This window comes from Delphinapterus leucas, chromosome 11 (assembly GCF_059928025.1).
Source record: "Delphinapterus leucas isolate spDelLeu-1000000601 "Yukka" chromosome 11, BTC_Dleu_Yukka2, whole genome shotgun sequence".
Taxonomy (NCBI): domain Eukaryota; kingdom Metazoa; phylum Chordata; class Mammalia; order Artiodactyla; family Monodontidae; genus Delphinapterus; species Delphinapterus leucas.
The window spans coordinates 90510825-90526173 of NC_143139.1; the positions used below are offsets into that span (position 1 = coordinate 90510825).

The 15349-nt window shown below is 57.5% G+C and overlaps 1 protein-coding gene across 1 annotated transcript; it reads left to right on the plus strand.

Annotated features, from left to right (window-relative positions):
* The first annotated feature begins 6337 nt into the window (after positions 1–6337).
* Positions 6338–13707, plus strand: RASD2 (RASD family member 2). The gene is made up of 2 exons (XM_030763489.2): positions 6338–7182; positions 11225–13707. Exons 1-2 carry the CDS (start codon positions 6876–6878, stop codon positions 11752–11754), a joined length of 837 nt encoding a protein of 278 aa, XP_030619349.1. The 5' UTR covers positions 6338–6875; the 3' UTR covers positions 11755–13707.
* Positions 13708–15349: the final 1642 nt, after the last annotated feature.

The window sequence follows — 15349 nt, forward strand, 5'->3', positions numbered from 1 at the left end:
CATCTGCCCCACCTTCTCTGATTAACTTCTTAAGACCACGCAGGGACAAGCAGACCAAGCCATTTTCTATAATCGAAGTCCAAGACCATCTTAGCGCTTCTGTCACTCTGTGGACCTAGCATAGCACACCCATTTTATAGATGACATAACCAAGGCCCAGGGAATTTCCATGACTGGCCCAAGGCCAGAGATTTGAGCGGACACAGAGGCAGACTGAACACCAATCTCTCACCCAACGGAGCTGGAGCCTCAGCTTGGTGCCCCCCCAGATCCCACTGACTATCATGAGGCGGGAGAATAGGTCTGGGGGCAGGTTGGCAGACATCCCCCATGTTCAGCGTTCTGGAAGTGAGGGACAGTTCCCTGGCTTATCCAAGAGAATTGCACCCCTTCAGTGTCCCTGTACCACATCACCCAGTGAGAACATTCTCTTTTCAGCCTCCTGGTAACACTGAAGGAGAAAGTCTCTGTTGGGAGCTAAAAGGTCTGTAACACCTCTCTAAAGCTGGCCGACCTCCCTTTTTCACTGAGGGCACATCTCAAGCCTTGGCAGGCCAATTTCCTGCTAGAATTTAATAACCTTGGTTTGTTTCCCTTGTGCTTATTTTTGCTCTTACCTTCTATTTATGGCAAGTGATACTGGTTTCCCATTTAAAGTAGTGATATAACAATTCTTCAAAAAACGTGTTTGGGGCAGAGGGGAGGAGTGGGTCTTGGAAAATACTAAGTAATAATGACTGATGTCTGCCCTGGTTCAAGGTGGGGAGAAGGGAAGGGAGAGAGGTGCTGCCCAAGGGCACCCAGGACGCCCCCAGCAGGGCTCTCTCTACGGTGCTCCCTCAGACCTGCATGTCGCACAGACCTCCACTCAGGAGCGCTTAGGCCAAGGTGACCCCGCGGCCCCTCCTGACCGCACGTGCGCGGCCCATGTGTCATCCTGCGGGGTCCTGCAGGCCCGGAGACCTCGGGAGGGAGGCAGAGGCTCGGGCGGGCAGAATGGGTGCCCGGGAGGGCCCCTGGGGATTTCGGCGAAGGAGGAGGGCGCGGGAGCCTTGCGAGCGGGCTGCAGCCAGACCAGGCGAGAGGGGCCAGGTTCCCTCGCGGGTCACCTGCGGCCGGCGCGGTGCGCGTGTGAGTGCGTGCACAGACGTCAGCCTCCGAGGCCCGCGCCGCCTTCCGCTCCCCGCGCGCTCCCCGCACGCTCTCCGCGCCCCCGGCCGCCCCCACCAGAGCCCTGGCCCCACGAGCCCGGGCACGCGGAGCGGCAGACTGAGGTGCCAGGGCGGCCGCGGGCGGGGCTATGGGGCGGGGCCAGGCAGCGGGGCCCGTCGTCATTGGCCGAGCGCAGTACCGGGGGCGGGGCGCTGGGCGAAGGCGGGTGAGCGGGCTAGGGGAGGCAGAGGCGGGCGCCGGGTGGCGGGACAGGCTGCTTGCAGGCTGCGGAGGGGGCGAGTGCGAGCCGCGCGACGGGTCCACGGAGAACCGCTCGCAGGGGCGGCGGAAGGCTCCCAGGCCTGAGCTGGGCTTCTGCCGCTGGGACCGCCGTCAGGAGCCTGGTCTCCGATCACTTTTCGGAGGGACCACTGACCTTGCCCCGCGGGAGGAAGAGGGGCGTTCGCCTCCAGGAGAGGGAAGGAGGGAAGAGCCAGGGCCCCGCAGAAAGTTCACCTCCTCTGGGGGCCAGAGGGGGTGTAGTGGTAGGAGGAGCCTGTGTAAGGCTAACTTGGAGCTGCGAAACCTTAGGGCGGCGTTTAAGGCCCCCTCCCACACGCGCGCGGAGCCGAGCGCCCAGCTCCTCCTTCAGCTGCTGGCGTCGCCTTGCAGGGAGAAAGGAGCCGTCCCTCGGCGCCGGGGGAGCTGCACAGCTGCGGGCAGAGGAGGAGGCCGCGGCCGAGCCGGGCAGGCACCCCCCTACCCGAGCGATCCCCTTTGGGGCGGGCGGAGCAGGTGGCATAGGCGGTCGGATAGGTTCTCCCACCCGGGACACGCACATACGCACGCACCTACAGTCACCTCCAAAGGACCCTCCAGGAGCCTCTAAGGACCCGGAGTTGCTCCTTTTGCCCTCTCCGCCAAACCCGGAGCCCCAGGCAGGGACCCCGGGGTCGGACGTCCCCACGCCTCCGGGCACCTGGCTCAGCAGGAGTCCCCCGGGGCCGGGCAGGGCAGGGCCGGCGGCAGCGAGCCGGAGCCCGCCCAGCGCCCGGGCCCCGCCGAACCCTCGGAACCCACTCATGGGGCACCGGATCCCCGTGTCCCCTCGCCCGGCCGCGCCCAGCCCGGCGCCCCGAGCCGCGCAGAGGAGGAGCCCGGCGGAGTGACCCGGGAGCCGCCAAAGACTCTGGAAGGCTCGGCGGCCGGAGAGCAAGGCGGTTCCCCGCACCTCCAGGCGCTTGCAGGCATCCCTCCGAGCCGCGCCAGAGGCCCGGCCCGCCATTCCCAGGTAGGAGGGAGACACCCCAACAGAACTGGGGAAGCGGGGAAGCCGGGAAGAAAGGTTTGAAGCTTGTCAGCGGAAGGCTAGGTGAAGCTTTACAGGACTAGGGAAAGTTAAACTGATTGAGCGCCTATTATGATCATACGGCAACTTCACTTATCTAGAGAAAATGAAATTAGTTGAGCACCTACTATGTGTCAGGCTGGGTGCTTATTCCAGGAAAGAAAGACTTCCTGCGTTTCTCCTATGTGCCAGATTTGGTGCTAGAAGCCTTCCATTTAAGAGATCTGGAGTAACAGCCGGTTTGAATATAAGGAAACAGAGGCTCAGAGAGGAAGAGGCACTTCCCTACCCCAAACACAGCCCCTCCCCTTCCTAAGCCAGCTGCAGCCTGCAAACCTGGCTGAGGGTGGGGCTGGGATGGGGCCAGTTGGTGGTGGCCTTGGTGAGGACCTCCTCTGAGGAGGGAAGATTAAGGAACGCCTTCCCTGTTCAGAGTTCCATGAGCTTTGGGGGGAGTTGGTGCAAGGAGTGAGTTTCCTGGGTGATCCGCTTCCCAAGAAGGGTTTCCTGTGATCAGCTGGCCAGAAGGCTCCCAGGTACCTCTGCGGGGTGCTCTCTCCTCCCCTTGCCCCTGGCCCTGGGAGGATGATGAAGGGTGTTGTCCAGGACCTCATGGGAGGTGGGAGGCCGGGCTGGGAACGGGCAGCCAGCGCAGAAGCCCGTATTCAGGGCTTCCCCTGGCATCAGAGAGACAAGATGGGGTCCCCCAAGGCATCTGCCTCCAGTCCCTCCCCACCTGACTGCTCCAGGCAGCCCCTTGACTGCCAAGAGGAAAGTGCCACAAAGAAAGGAACCTGCTTGCTGGGTGCTAGGAGCTGTGTGGGCCTCTTGGCTTCTCACTGAGCTCTGAGGGCCACTGTGGGTTTGTTTCTACCATTTGAGAGATGACCAGCCCCGCTAGGCCCAGTCATTCGCCCAGGGTGGCTGGGCTGGTGAGAGGCAGAGCTGGTCTGCCTGCTTTCTATCACCCTGAGCTGGGTCAAGGATGGTGAGATTGGCTTTGCAAAGCCCCCAGGACTCCCCTCAGTGTGGGCATGGAGGCCAGTGAATGCATGTGTGTCCAGAGAGGCTGGGATGCATGCTAATGGAGGAGGCTTGGGGTGTGTGGGAGGGAGGCAGGGAGGGCTCAGGATACCACAAGGAGGAGGGTGCGGCCAGACTCTTATACTGCTGTTCCTGCCCCTGTGACCCCTCCATCTTCCAGGCAGGCCCTGGGAGAAGGGCTTGAGGAAGAAGAATGGGGTGAACGCACAGATGCATTTGCTGGGAGCTGGCTGGACAAGGTTTGGGGGAGTCCTGGGCAGGACTCCCCAGCTGTCTGCAGCAAGAGAGAGAGGGAATTAGAATAGTCTTCTGGGGTCATTCCCCCCGCCTGACCCCAGCTGAGGCTTCAGTGAGTCAGACTTTGTTTTGAAAAAGATTGATTTTGTCCGGGGGGGTGGGTTTTTATAGAGGTAAGAGCCCCAGTTTTGGAGCCAACAGCCTGATTCTAATCCTGGCCTGGCCAGTCATCTGTGTGAACTGGGGCAAGTGACTCAGCCTCTGCGACCTCCAGTGTCTGCATTGGTCTAGTGGGTTGATGGTGGTCCCCTCTCCATGGGAGTGTTGTGTAGTCATTGAAATAAGGCACGCAAAGCACCCAGCATGATGGAGGCCTGCCCAGCTGTGCTGACCATTCTCCCAGCGTGGCCCCACCATCTCTGCTCCAGGCCCTTCTGCCTCCCTGGGATGAGTCACAGAACTTGCATTTGGGTACCTGTGCTGCTAGTCGCCCCCACTAACCACTTTCTGGGCCTCCGGGGGGAATCTACATTCTCAAAGGGCCCTTTGAACTCCTCACTGTAGGGTCAGCCTGGCTGAGGATGGAGAGAAGGGAGCAGGCAGCGGTGGAGGAGAGAAGCTGTGCTACAGCGCTGCCCATAGTACCTCCTCTGGGGGAGGAGAAGGGAAGAAAGATGCGGGGGTGGGAGGTGCTGTCACCTGACGGCCAGGTGTCTGGGTGTTTCACACAGCCCCACGTGGCTGGGGCCATATGAAGACTCGCAGTCTTCTCTCAGAGAGGAAAGCCACAGATTTTTTATTTTTTTTTCTCCTTCTTTGCCCTCTCCTGACCCCAGGCCTCCTCTCTTTGACTTCCTCAGGCCCTTTCAGTCGCCGATGTTAGCACGTCTATACCAGGAGCTCTGGGCTAGAGGCTGGGGCAGGGGTTACACTGTCCCTGGGGGCTACTGGCCTCCTTCCCTCTCTGTGTAGACAGAGGTGACCACCAGCAGATCCAAGCTCCCTGCAGAGGGACTTGCGGAGGGGGCTGTCCTGGTGTGGGACCTCTTTCCCCAGCAGCCCGCGTCCTTTCAAGGTGCACGCAGCCTGGCTCTCCCAGCCCAGGAGGAGACTGAAAAAATTCAGTGCTGTTGGCTTGCAGCCCTCTCTCCCCTGCTGCCCACCCAGGGATGTGCTCAGGGCGCTGAGACCCTCCTCAGTGCAGCCCCCGGGCCAGCTATACAGGGTGCGGGTGGAGGGCGAAGGTCCCAGAAGGAGGCTTTGAATGAGCTCCAAAGGTAGAGCCATTTGCTTCATTCATTCACAGATCATTTACTGAGCACCTGCTGTGTACATGGCACTGAAATCCTGTGGGATGAATTTGAAGTCGGCTTCAGGCATGAATTGCACGGGGGATGTAGAGGTCGTAGGCTTGGAGTCACCATCCTGGCTTCCTAATTAACTAAATGGGCCAGTCATGTAGACTTTTAAGCATCAGGTCCTTATTTGTGAAACAGGGAAGGGAATACGTACTTCACAGTGAGGTGGTGAGGATGCTCCATGGCAGGGGGTAGACCGCCTGGGGTCGAATCCCTCCTTGGCTGGTTACTGGCTGTGTAACCATGCGCAAGGTACTAAACTTCTCTGTGTTTCAGTTTCCTCTTCTGTAAATTGGGGTAACCATCCACCTTCTGGGGTTCCTGAGGGATGAAGCAGGTTAGTACACGTTCAGCACTTGCAGCGCTCTGCATATATTAACTGCAAAATAAACGTCAGCTGTTATTATCGTTCTATACTTAGCACAGTGCTTGGCACACTGCAGGGCTTGGTTACTGGTGGTTGTTGTCATGGCTCCAGGCCTGGGTCAGCGGTGGGCTGAGCCGGCTTATCGTGTGCGGCCCTTTGCAATTCATTCATTGAGATCATCTTGGTAGCTTGGCATCGGCCATGGTGGGAGTATTCATGGAAATTGACAAATGCTACCCATCAGAGCTTTTATAAAGGTCTTTTTGAGAGCCGCTTTACTGCACGGCGGTTCTCAGTCAGGCAAGGAGAACTCCCTGAACAGGTCGTGTGCCAGAAAGCTCACACACAAGAGGTGTCTCCACCTGAAGTCTCTTAGCATCATGGCAGATGTAGACATTTATGATGTTGGAGAGTGCCAGGGGGTAAATGAATGAGGCTCTCCAGGCTACTGACCTGGGGCATCACGGGGTGGGGACCAGTCATAGTTAGCACCACAGCCCTTTGTGCAGATTGAGAAAAGGTGCCTTCTCTGAGCAGATGAACTCCAACTAAGACGGCCTCCCACTTTCCCACCCAGCCGGGGGCCTTGTGCAGCGCCCCACCTGCACCACCCTGTACGGCAGCCTGCTGAGGGCAGAGGAGATCTGTATTTCAGCAGGCCTGCACCCATTTGTAGCTCATCTTCTCTAGATGGGTGGGTGGCTTCCTGCTGGGTTTGGCAGGAGGCAGAGAAGCCTTCAGAGAGGAGGTGGCATTTGAGCCAGACTCTGCTGAAGGGAAGAGGGTGCTCTTGGGGAGGGGCTGAGGGCTGGAGGCAGGTACCAGCAGAGCTCAAGCTCACTAGGGGTTCCGGGGGGGATGCTGGCAGCTGCTGAGATAGGAAACGAGGGTGGCTGGACTGTGAATGGCCTTTGGGTGGGCCTGATGGAGCCCCTGGAGGTTACTTATCTTTAATTGGGGTTTGGGGCTTGGATCCATTTCGGCCTCTCCCACAAGCCCAAGAGGCTCCTGTAGAAAGTTCTAATGAGAAAAGTGACTCCAGGGGAAGTTAACCTCCTTACCCAAGAGCAGTAGCAAGTTAGTGGTACAGCGAGGAGTCAAGCCCCCAGCAGTCCCGTGCTGCATAAATAAACAAACAAACAAACAAATAAATAAGGGGTGAATGAACGCAAGGGTGAGTGAATGGGTGGATGAATGAAGGAGGAAAGAAAGAAACGAGACGGATGAGCAGGCAGAACTCCAAGGCCTTTAGAAAGACCCCAGTCCAGTGTTCCCACTGTACAGACAGAAAACTGAGACCAGACAGGTGGCCAGCAGGGGAGGCCAAGGCTTCCAGGAAGGGCTACGAGGCCGGGCCTCGGGCCTCCTGATGCCGGCTCCCGGCTCTCTGCCACAGCCCCGAGCCATGATGAAGACCTTGTCCAGCGGGAACTGCACACTCAGTGTGCCCGCCAAGAACTCGTACCGCATGGTGGTGCTGGGCGCCTCGCGGGTGGGCAAGAGCTCCATCGTCTCTCGTTTCCTCAACGGCCGCTTCGAGGACCAGTACACGCCCACCATCGAGGACTTCCACCGGAAGGTCTACAACATTCGCGGCGACATGTACCAGCTGGACATCCTGGACACGTCTGGCAACCACCCCTTCCCTGCCATGCGCAGGCTCTCCATCCTCACAGGTGGGTGCCAGGGGTGGGCACAGGTGCTTGAGTATGTGAGCGTGTGTGCTAGGTACTTTACAGTTTGCAAGGCACTTGCCTATCTGAGATGAAGCTCACGACGCGCTCCCTTAGCACTGTGGGGGTCAGAGAGGTGTTGCTGCTTCCCGAGCAAAGGATGGAGCCAGGTCCCCAGTTCCATTCTGTCTGACTCTGGATCGATTGCTCATGGCTGCTGGCGCCGCCTTCCAGATCAGGAAGTGATAGACTCTGCACTGGGGCTTTACCTCCCCAGGGAACAGAGGGGCTGCTGCCTTCCTTCTGTGGGGGTGACCCAGCAGAGCTCCAGGGCCCGGGGTCAGTCTGTCGGGCTCTGATCTATTAACACTGCAGGGCTTTTCCACCTCTCAGAGAGGCAGGGGCTGGACCCAGGCAGTGATCAGCCAGAGGGGCTGGTGGGGACCTGCGGATGCTGGGAACTCGGTAATAATCACAGTAACGGCCATGGCAATAGCTAACACTTACCAAGAGCTGTGTGCCTGGGCCTGTTTCTAGAGCTTGGCATGTATTTATTTAATCCTCACAACTAACCTAGGAGACAGGTATTTGCCTCCATTTTACAAGTGGAGAAACTGAGGCCCAGAGAGGTTGAGTTACTCCAGGTGATAGATAGCACAGCTGGTAAATGACAGTCTGGCTCTCATGCTTTACCACTGGGCTATCCTGTAGACTCTTGGCCCGGCTGGGAGTGGTGGGGAGGGAGGAGATTGTGGGGGACTAAGGGGCCAGGTAGAGATGTGAGACTGGGCCATGATTTTCATCACTCAAGCAGTTTTGTGTGGTAGCTAAGAGGACAGGTCCGGAAACTGGTCTGCCTGGGTCTGAATCCTGGTTCCACTGCTTCCTGGTTTTGTCCCTCTGAGCGAGTGACTTTATCTCTTTGTGCCTCAGTTTTCTCATCTGTAAGTTGGCATCACATTAGCACCCATTCCAAAGGTCTTTGTGAGAATATAAATGAGTTAATATAGGAAAAGTGCTTGGTGATTGGAAGGTAAGTGCTCAAGACTTATGGGTCTTAAACCTACATTTGCAGTATGCCTGCAATGGGCTATGCAGGCCCATTTCCTAAACCCTGCACCTGCCACTGCTGGGCAGCGATGAAGGGAAGGAATGAGCAAGTAACCCCCCAGCCATCACTAAAACAGCCCCGCAAATCGAGATACTTCTACACCAAGAAACCCTAGCCATGCCCACCCCTCTCCCCACGGCCCGGTCAAGACTCCTCCCTGAGTGCCCTGGATAGACAGCTTCCTCTTCCGGCTGTACTCACTGACCATCTGACCCAGATCACACTCAGACTGTCCCACCCCACATTTTGGAGAGGGAGTGTGTGGGCAGAAGGAGCCTGGGCTGACCTGGTTCCAGTCCTGGCTCTACCACTTGACGCCTTAGATGTGTGACCATAAGTCTGGATCTCAGTCTTCCCAGCTGCACAATGGACATAACCTGCTTCCTCCCAGGGTGGCTGCGAGAACTGCAGGAGATTGCGCGGGGGGCATTTCCAGGACTCGATGGAGATTGCAAGGATGTCTGCTCTCCTGGCCATGGGGAGGGGACTGGGTGCCCACCAACAGAAATAAGGCTAACGGAGGGAGAGAGTAGATGTGGAGAGGGACCACATGCGTATTTCCAAAGTTAATTTTTAATTACACAAATACACCCTCCTCTAAACATACAGATAAGGCTAAAAAGCCCCCTTGCCCCATGCCCCCAACCGCAGGCTCCTGCCCCCTCCCCCGAGGTAGCCACCCCATCAGTCTTCCAGGCCCCCCATGAACACTTTGACATTCACATTTGTGTCCCCATAACGGAGAGTATTTTCGTCTCATTTTTACGTGCACATGTTCCAAGCACATCTGCCTGCTGCCTGCTTTTTTCACTCACCAGGCTGTGCCTCGTTTTCCAACCTAGTGCTAGTACACAGCAAATTCTGAAAGCCATTAATTCTTTTTTTTTTTAATTTATTTATTTTTGACTGTGTTGGGTCTCCGTTTCTGTGCGAGGGTTTTCTCCAGTTGCGGCGGGCAGGGGCCACTCCTCATTGCGGTGCACGGGCCTCTCACTATCGCGGCCTCTCTTGTTGCAGAGCACAGGCTCCAGACGCGCAGGCTCAGTAGTTGTGGCTCACGGGCCCAGTTGCTCCGCGGCATGTGGGATCCTCCCAGACCAGGGCTCGAACCCGTGTCCCCTGTATTGGCAGGCAGACTCTCAACCACTGCGCCACCAGGGAAGCCCCTGAAAGCCATTAATTCTGCCGCCAGCTCTCCTTCCAGCTGCCAGCCAGGCGTCTCTGAAGCTTGGCATCACAGCCTTTCACCTGGATATGTCAAGGCTGGAGAGCCCTCAGGGGCCCGGGATTAGCCTTAACGGGATGGGTCTGGCAGCCTAAGCAGAAACGGTTGCCAAGCCAGCGCCGGCTTGCAAGTGTCTTTCTAAACTGCCCACCCCGTCCTCCATCCCGTCCCACCCCGTCCACACAACCAGCTTTATGAACACCCACTGTACACCGTGACGACATCTCCCTCTGCTCCAGAGAGCATCATTGGCTGGAACGTGGTCCTGAACGTGGCGTGTGCTCTTCTGAGGGGGACAAATGGCGTGCCCCGGGGGTCCAGAGGAAGGAGGCAGCAGTGCTCCCAGAAGCTGGTATCACTTGATTCTCCTCTCAAGAACTTGGGCCAGTCCCAGGCACCTTTGAGCCTCGGTTTCTTATAAAACAGGGCTCTTAACATCTCCCCACAGGTTCACAAGAGTTTAAGTCAAAGTGCAAAAGGCACTTTGAGTGTGAGACTGTGATCACTGTAGTGAGATGTGGAAATTGGGGTGGAGGCACCAGCCCTCTCTCAGCCTCCCCGCCTCCCCTGCCACCTCCCCATCATCCCTGTTTCAAAGACCTGCGCTGAGGGATGCAGCAAGTTGTAACAGGGGTAGCGTGGGCCTGGGCGGCTAGTGTTCACTTGTTCATCCATGATTTATTCAAGAATCAGAGGACACCTGTGTGCGCCAGCACCAGCCAGGTGAGGACAGAATCGGGTCCACATCTCGGCCTGGCCACACCTGAGCTGTGTGATCTTGGGCTGGTTGCTCACCCTTTCTGAGCCCCAGTTGGCTCACCTATCACATGAAAGTAATGAAATCTCCCTCACAGATGTTCCGTGAGGAGTCAAGGGGGAACCCATGCGACTCTCGCAGGTGCCTGTTCTCATTATACTTTTGAGACCCGAGATCACTGAGCACATGTCACTCTCCATTCATTATCTCATCAAACCTTCAAAAGCATCCTGCATGGGACAGATGGGGAAACTGAGGTTTAGAGAGGTGGTATGACCTGCTGAAGGCCGTGTGGCCAGTGAGTGGAGGGGGCAAGAGGTAAACCTAGGCCTGCCTGATGCCAACACTCCGCGTTCCAACTATGCATCGGGGGCTATTCCAGGCCCTGGGGACGTGCGCTGAACAGCAAGACCCCTGCGCTTGTGGAAACTGTATTTCTTTTCTTTTTTTTTTTGCGGTACGTGGGCCTCTCACTGCTGTGGCCTTTCCCGTTGCGGAGCACAGGCTCCGGACGCGCAGGCTCAGCGGCCATGGCTCACGGGCCCAGCCACTCCGTGGCATGTGGGATCTCCCAGGACCGGGGCACGAACCCGTGTCCCCTGCATCGGCAGGCGGACTCTCAACCACTGCGCCACCAGGGAAGCCCCTGTATTTCTTATTATTCTAACACAGTCTACACAACCTCACAAATCACTCACCCTGTCTCCAGCCCTGCCGGGAAATGTAGGGCTGATTCATTGTGTTTGAACCAGGCTGTGCCACGTATTAGCTCTGTGACAAGGGATTTAACCTTCTGGGCCTCAGTCTTCTGCTCTGGAAAATGGGGGGAATAATAGCAGTTCCCCGCCAGAGTCACTGTGAAGATCAAGTCAGGGAGCGGGGAGGGGCGAGGGGGTGTGGTGCGATCAGGAGGCGCCTGTGAACTCACCGCCTGGGGTTCCTCTCCCCACAGGTGACGTTTTCATCCTGGTGTTCAGTCTGGATAATCGGGAATCCTTCGACGAGGTCAAGCGCCTCCAGAAGCAGATCCTGGAGGTCAAGTCCTGCCTGAAGAACAAGACCAAGGAAGTGGCAGAGCTGCCCATGGTCATCTGCGGCAACAAGAACGACCACGGCGAGCTGTGCCGCCAGGTGCCCACCACCGAGGCCGAGCTGCTGGTGTCGGGCGACGGGAACTGTGCCTACTTCGAGGTGTCGGCCAAGAAGAACACCAATGTGGACGAGATGTTCTACGTGCTCTTCAGCATGGCCAAGCTGCCGCACGAGATGAGCCCCGCCCTGCACCGCAAGATCTCCGTGCAGTACGGGGACGCCTTCCACCCCAGGCCCTTCTGCATGCGCCGAGTCAAGGACATGGACGCCTACGGCATGGTCTCGCCCTTTGCCCGCCGCCCCAGCGTCAACAGTGACCTCAAATACATCAAGGCCAAGGTCCTCCGGGAGGGCCAGGCCCGCGAGCGGGACAAATGCACCATCCAGTGAGCAGGAGGGACGCTGGGGTGGGGCTTGGGCGGTGCCTTACGGTGGTGGGGGGCGTGGCCCCGGGTGCCCGCTTCCCGCATCTCCCCCCATGAGACCCCAACAGCAGTCACGTTCTAAGACCTTTGGCGCCAGACTGGAGGACCCCAGCCTCCAGCCTCTGTGCAGTCTCCTGCCTTCAACCACTTCCCTCTGATTCCTCCTTTCCACCACTCGCTCTTGGTTTCAGCTTCTCCATGGGTTGGGAGGGGAATCCCTGCAGGACAAGAGGCAAGGTTGGGTGACATCTGAACTTATGCCAGGACCCAAGTCAGAGCTTGCTTGAGGGGCCAGAGGGGCCAGGACCCCTGCATCAGATGGAGACTCCTGGAACATCCCAGATGAAAATGATACCCAGAGTCAGCTGGAAGAGGGCTCCGCTGTCCTGGTGGAAGACCCAGCTTGGTTTAGGAGGCAGCTGGGAATCTCCTCCCACCCCATCCTGAAACGCTTACCCTCTGGCTCAGCTGGTTCTATCCCCTGCCCCCCAACTTGGCCCTCAGCTGCCCCCGACATTGAGCCAGGGGCGTCTGTGTGTTCGAAGGAGGCGTGGCTACGTCACCTGGCCCATGTCCATTTCTTGGACCGCCTTCCTCAGCCTCTTCTCCCAGGTTCCTCTCGTCAGCTGGTTGTGCTTTGCTGTTGCAGCTGTTACGTCGTGTTCCCAGTAGGAATGGAAATCGCTGTACTGTAAAAGCCTAGTGACCCCTCGTTGGCAAGGCCCCCCACCAGTTCCGATCCACTGCCTCCACTGGGGACACCTTCGTCCCCCATTCCAGATGGGGTTTCTGTGGCCTGTCTGCAGCTGGACGCTGCCCGCTACTGAGCATCACCGTTCACACTCACAGAGGCGGGGCAGGCCTGCGGGGGCAGCTTCTCCTCTCGCCTCCATCCCCCAGAGGGGGCGGCTGAGACTCACAGGGCAAAGTGACATGCCCCAGCTCTGCCTCCCGGCTAGTTCCGGACGCAGCTCCCCCTGGAACCAGGCTTTCCTCTACTGTGCTGGTTCCTCAAGCATTTATTGAGCGCCTGCTGGGTGCTGGGTCCACCCTGTGCTAGGAAACAAAGAGGGTGAGCAATGCACTTTACACCCCCGAGGCCAAGCCTCCCCGGCTCTGGCCACTTTCCCATCCCCCACCTGGCCGCTGCCCACCCCTGCTGCCCTACTGTCTCTGTACACGTAGCTGTTGGCAGGCGTGGAAGAGCAGCTGGGAGCCAGAGCTGAGCCCGGGAGAGGCAGGTAGGAAGAGCTCCCAGTGGGCCTTTTCCTGGTGCCTGTGATTGGGTTGTGCTGGGTACCAGGCATGGTGGGATTTGAACCCGTGGACCAAAGGCTCTTAAAAAATACATTTTATACTTTAAACCTCCTTGAACCTATTGAAGTTCAGGGCCACAAGGAACCTTAGTGATCATCTAGTGAATCTGAGGCCCAGAGAGGGTAAGTAACTTGCTCCAGGTCACACAGCAAGCCTACGAGTGGCAGAAGCAGGGTTAGGTCTGGCATTCAGCACGCACCATGGTGTGCCCCTCTCCTGATGCTGCCTCAGCCCCTGGGGCCTTCAGGGATTTGAGGTGTTGTCTCCCTGACCCTGTCCCTAAATCTGCCTTTGAGGGCTCCTGTAGATTCTGTGTACATTGTGCCCACATATATACATGTACATACACATGAACACACAGACATAAACGTGCCCTGGCCTCAGCTCTGCACACCCCCACCCCACCCTGGCCCCTGCTGCTCAAGGCAGCCGCTCTGACCCTGCTTCTGTGCCCACACCTGGCCCCAGCTTGAACCCTCTAAGCAGACCGGGTACCTTGGCCAGGACAGGTGTGTGGCCTGGTCTCAGTCACACCTCTGCTTCCCCCTATCTCTGTGTACACTCTCAATTAAAGTGGGTTTGTTTCTAAGCCATGTCCTTGACCGTGTGTATTTTCTGTATTTCCAAGAAGAGGTGTGGCTCTTCCTCCAACCAAAGCTGACCTTTCCCTCCCCAAATTGCACCTGCCTGGTACCCTTTCCCTGTGTGTCAGCACTGAGTCAGCCTTCAAGGTTAAGTACGTGGAGGGTGGGGTGGGGGGGGAAATAAAACCCCACAATAAGGGGGAATCAAACCCCTGGCCCTCCTGGGCCCTCTGAGGGGTGTATGCTGAGTTGTTCATGTCCCTCTGGAGGAGTGGCCAGGTCAGACAGGAGAGGCCTCCCCGTGGACCATTAGCCCTTTGGGGTCACCATATGACCAAGTTCTGGGTGGCTTCCAGAACCACCCAGAGAACATTTGGCAATATCTAGAAACAGTTTTGATTGTCAAAACTGGGGAGGGGGGCGGCATGCTATTAGCACCTGGTGGGTAGAGACCAGGGATGGTGCTGAACACCTCACCATGAAGTGTTACCCCGCCCTGAATGTCGGCAATGGGCAGCCTCCTCGCTTGGACTGTCAACCCTTGAGATCAGGACACGGCCCATGTCTATGTATGGTTGATACAACTTACAACTTTCTGGATGGTAAACACTGGACAAGCACAGTGTGTCCTTGTGTGAAATGAGACCGGACATGGGAGGGGAATGGCAGGTGGAGGTGGGGGGAGAAGGTCTTGTCCCCATGCAACCCCGAACATGGCACCTTGGACCGAGGTTCTCCCTCGGCGGAGGGAAGGGAAGGGAATCAGCCACACGCCTGCTGCGTGACCGACACCCCTACTCTCGCTCCATCTTCGCATCTTCCAGCCCCGTAAGAAACATGCTCCTCGTATTCACCCCTTCTTGTGGTGGAGAATTAAGCTCAGAGAACTCAATTTCTTCTCCAAGAAGGCACAGCTGGTGAAGGGGCAGATCGGGGACTTGAAACCAGAGACCGTCTGGGCTCTGTGAGAGTGAGGAAAGGATTTTGCATCTGGGAGATGGAGACAGGTCTGTGCTTTTGAGCAGTCAGCAAATACCACTGAGCAGGGAGGTTCAGAGAGAAGGCGGACAAGGTCTCTGCCTGCCAAGGGCTCACGGTCCAGAGGGAGAGACCCCTGTGCGGACATTCACAAAGCAGGGTGAGCCCAGCTATGGTGGAGGAAAACCAGGTGAGCCTGGGAGAGCTCCCGACCTCTGCCTAGCTGGGAGCCCAGCTTCCCACCCATCCTTTGCCCCTGCCAGACAGAGATGAGTCGCCCTGATGCTCTCCCAGTCCTGGTTTCTGTAAATGTGAGATGTGGAGGTGAACATTCCCTTCTGCATTGCAGGTCAGAACTGCGCCCTAAGAAGGGCTACACGGACAGGTAGCTGGGTACACCTTCCATGCAAGCCTTCCACGGTTCATCGGAGCCGGGGCACCTCTGCCATGCCCTCCCTCCGTGTGGGACTGTGAACAAGTCCTGTCTTCTCCCAGGCTTCAGTTTCTTCATCTCTAAGTGGGAGGTGGGGAGGACAGCTGGACCAGACAGCACACGAACAGCCCCTTACAGCCTTATGTTCTCTGCGAAAAGGAATTAATATTCCTACTACATAACCCACAACATTCTGATCGTTACTAAACAGAACACGTGTGCTCCAGCCCCGGCCCCAGCCCCACTCC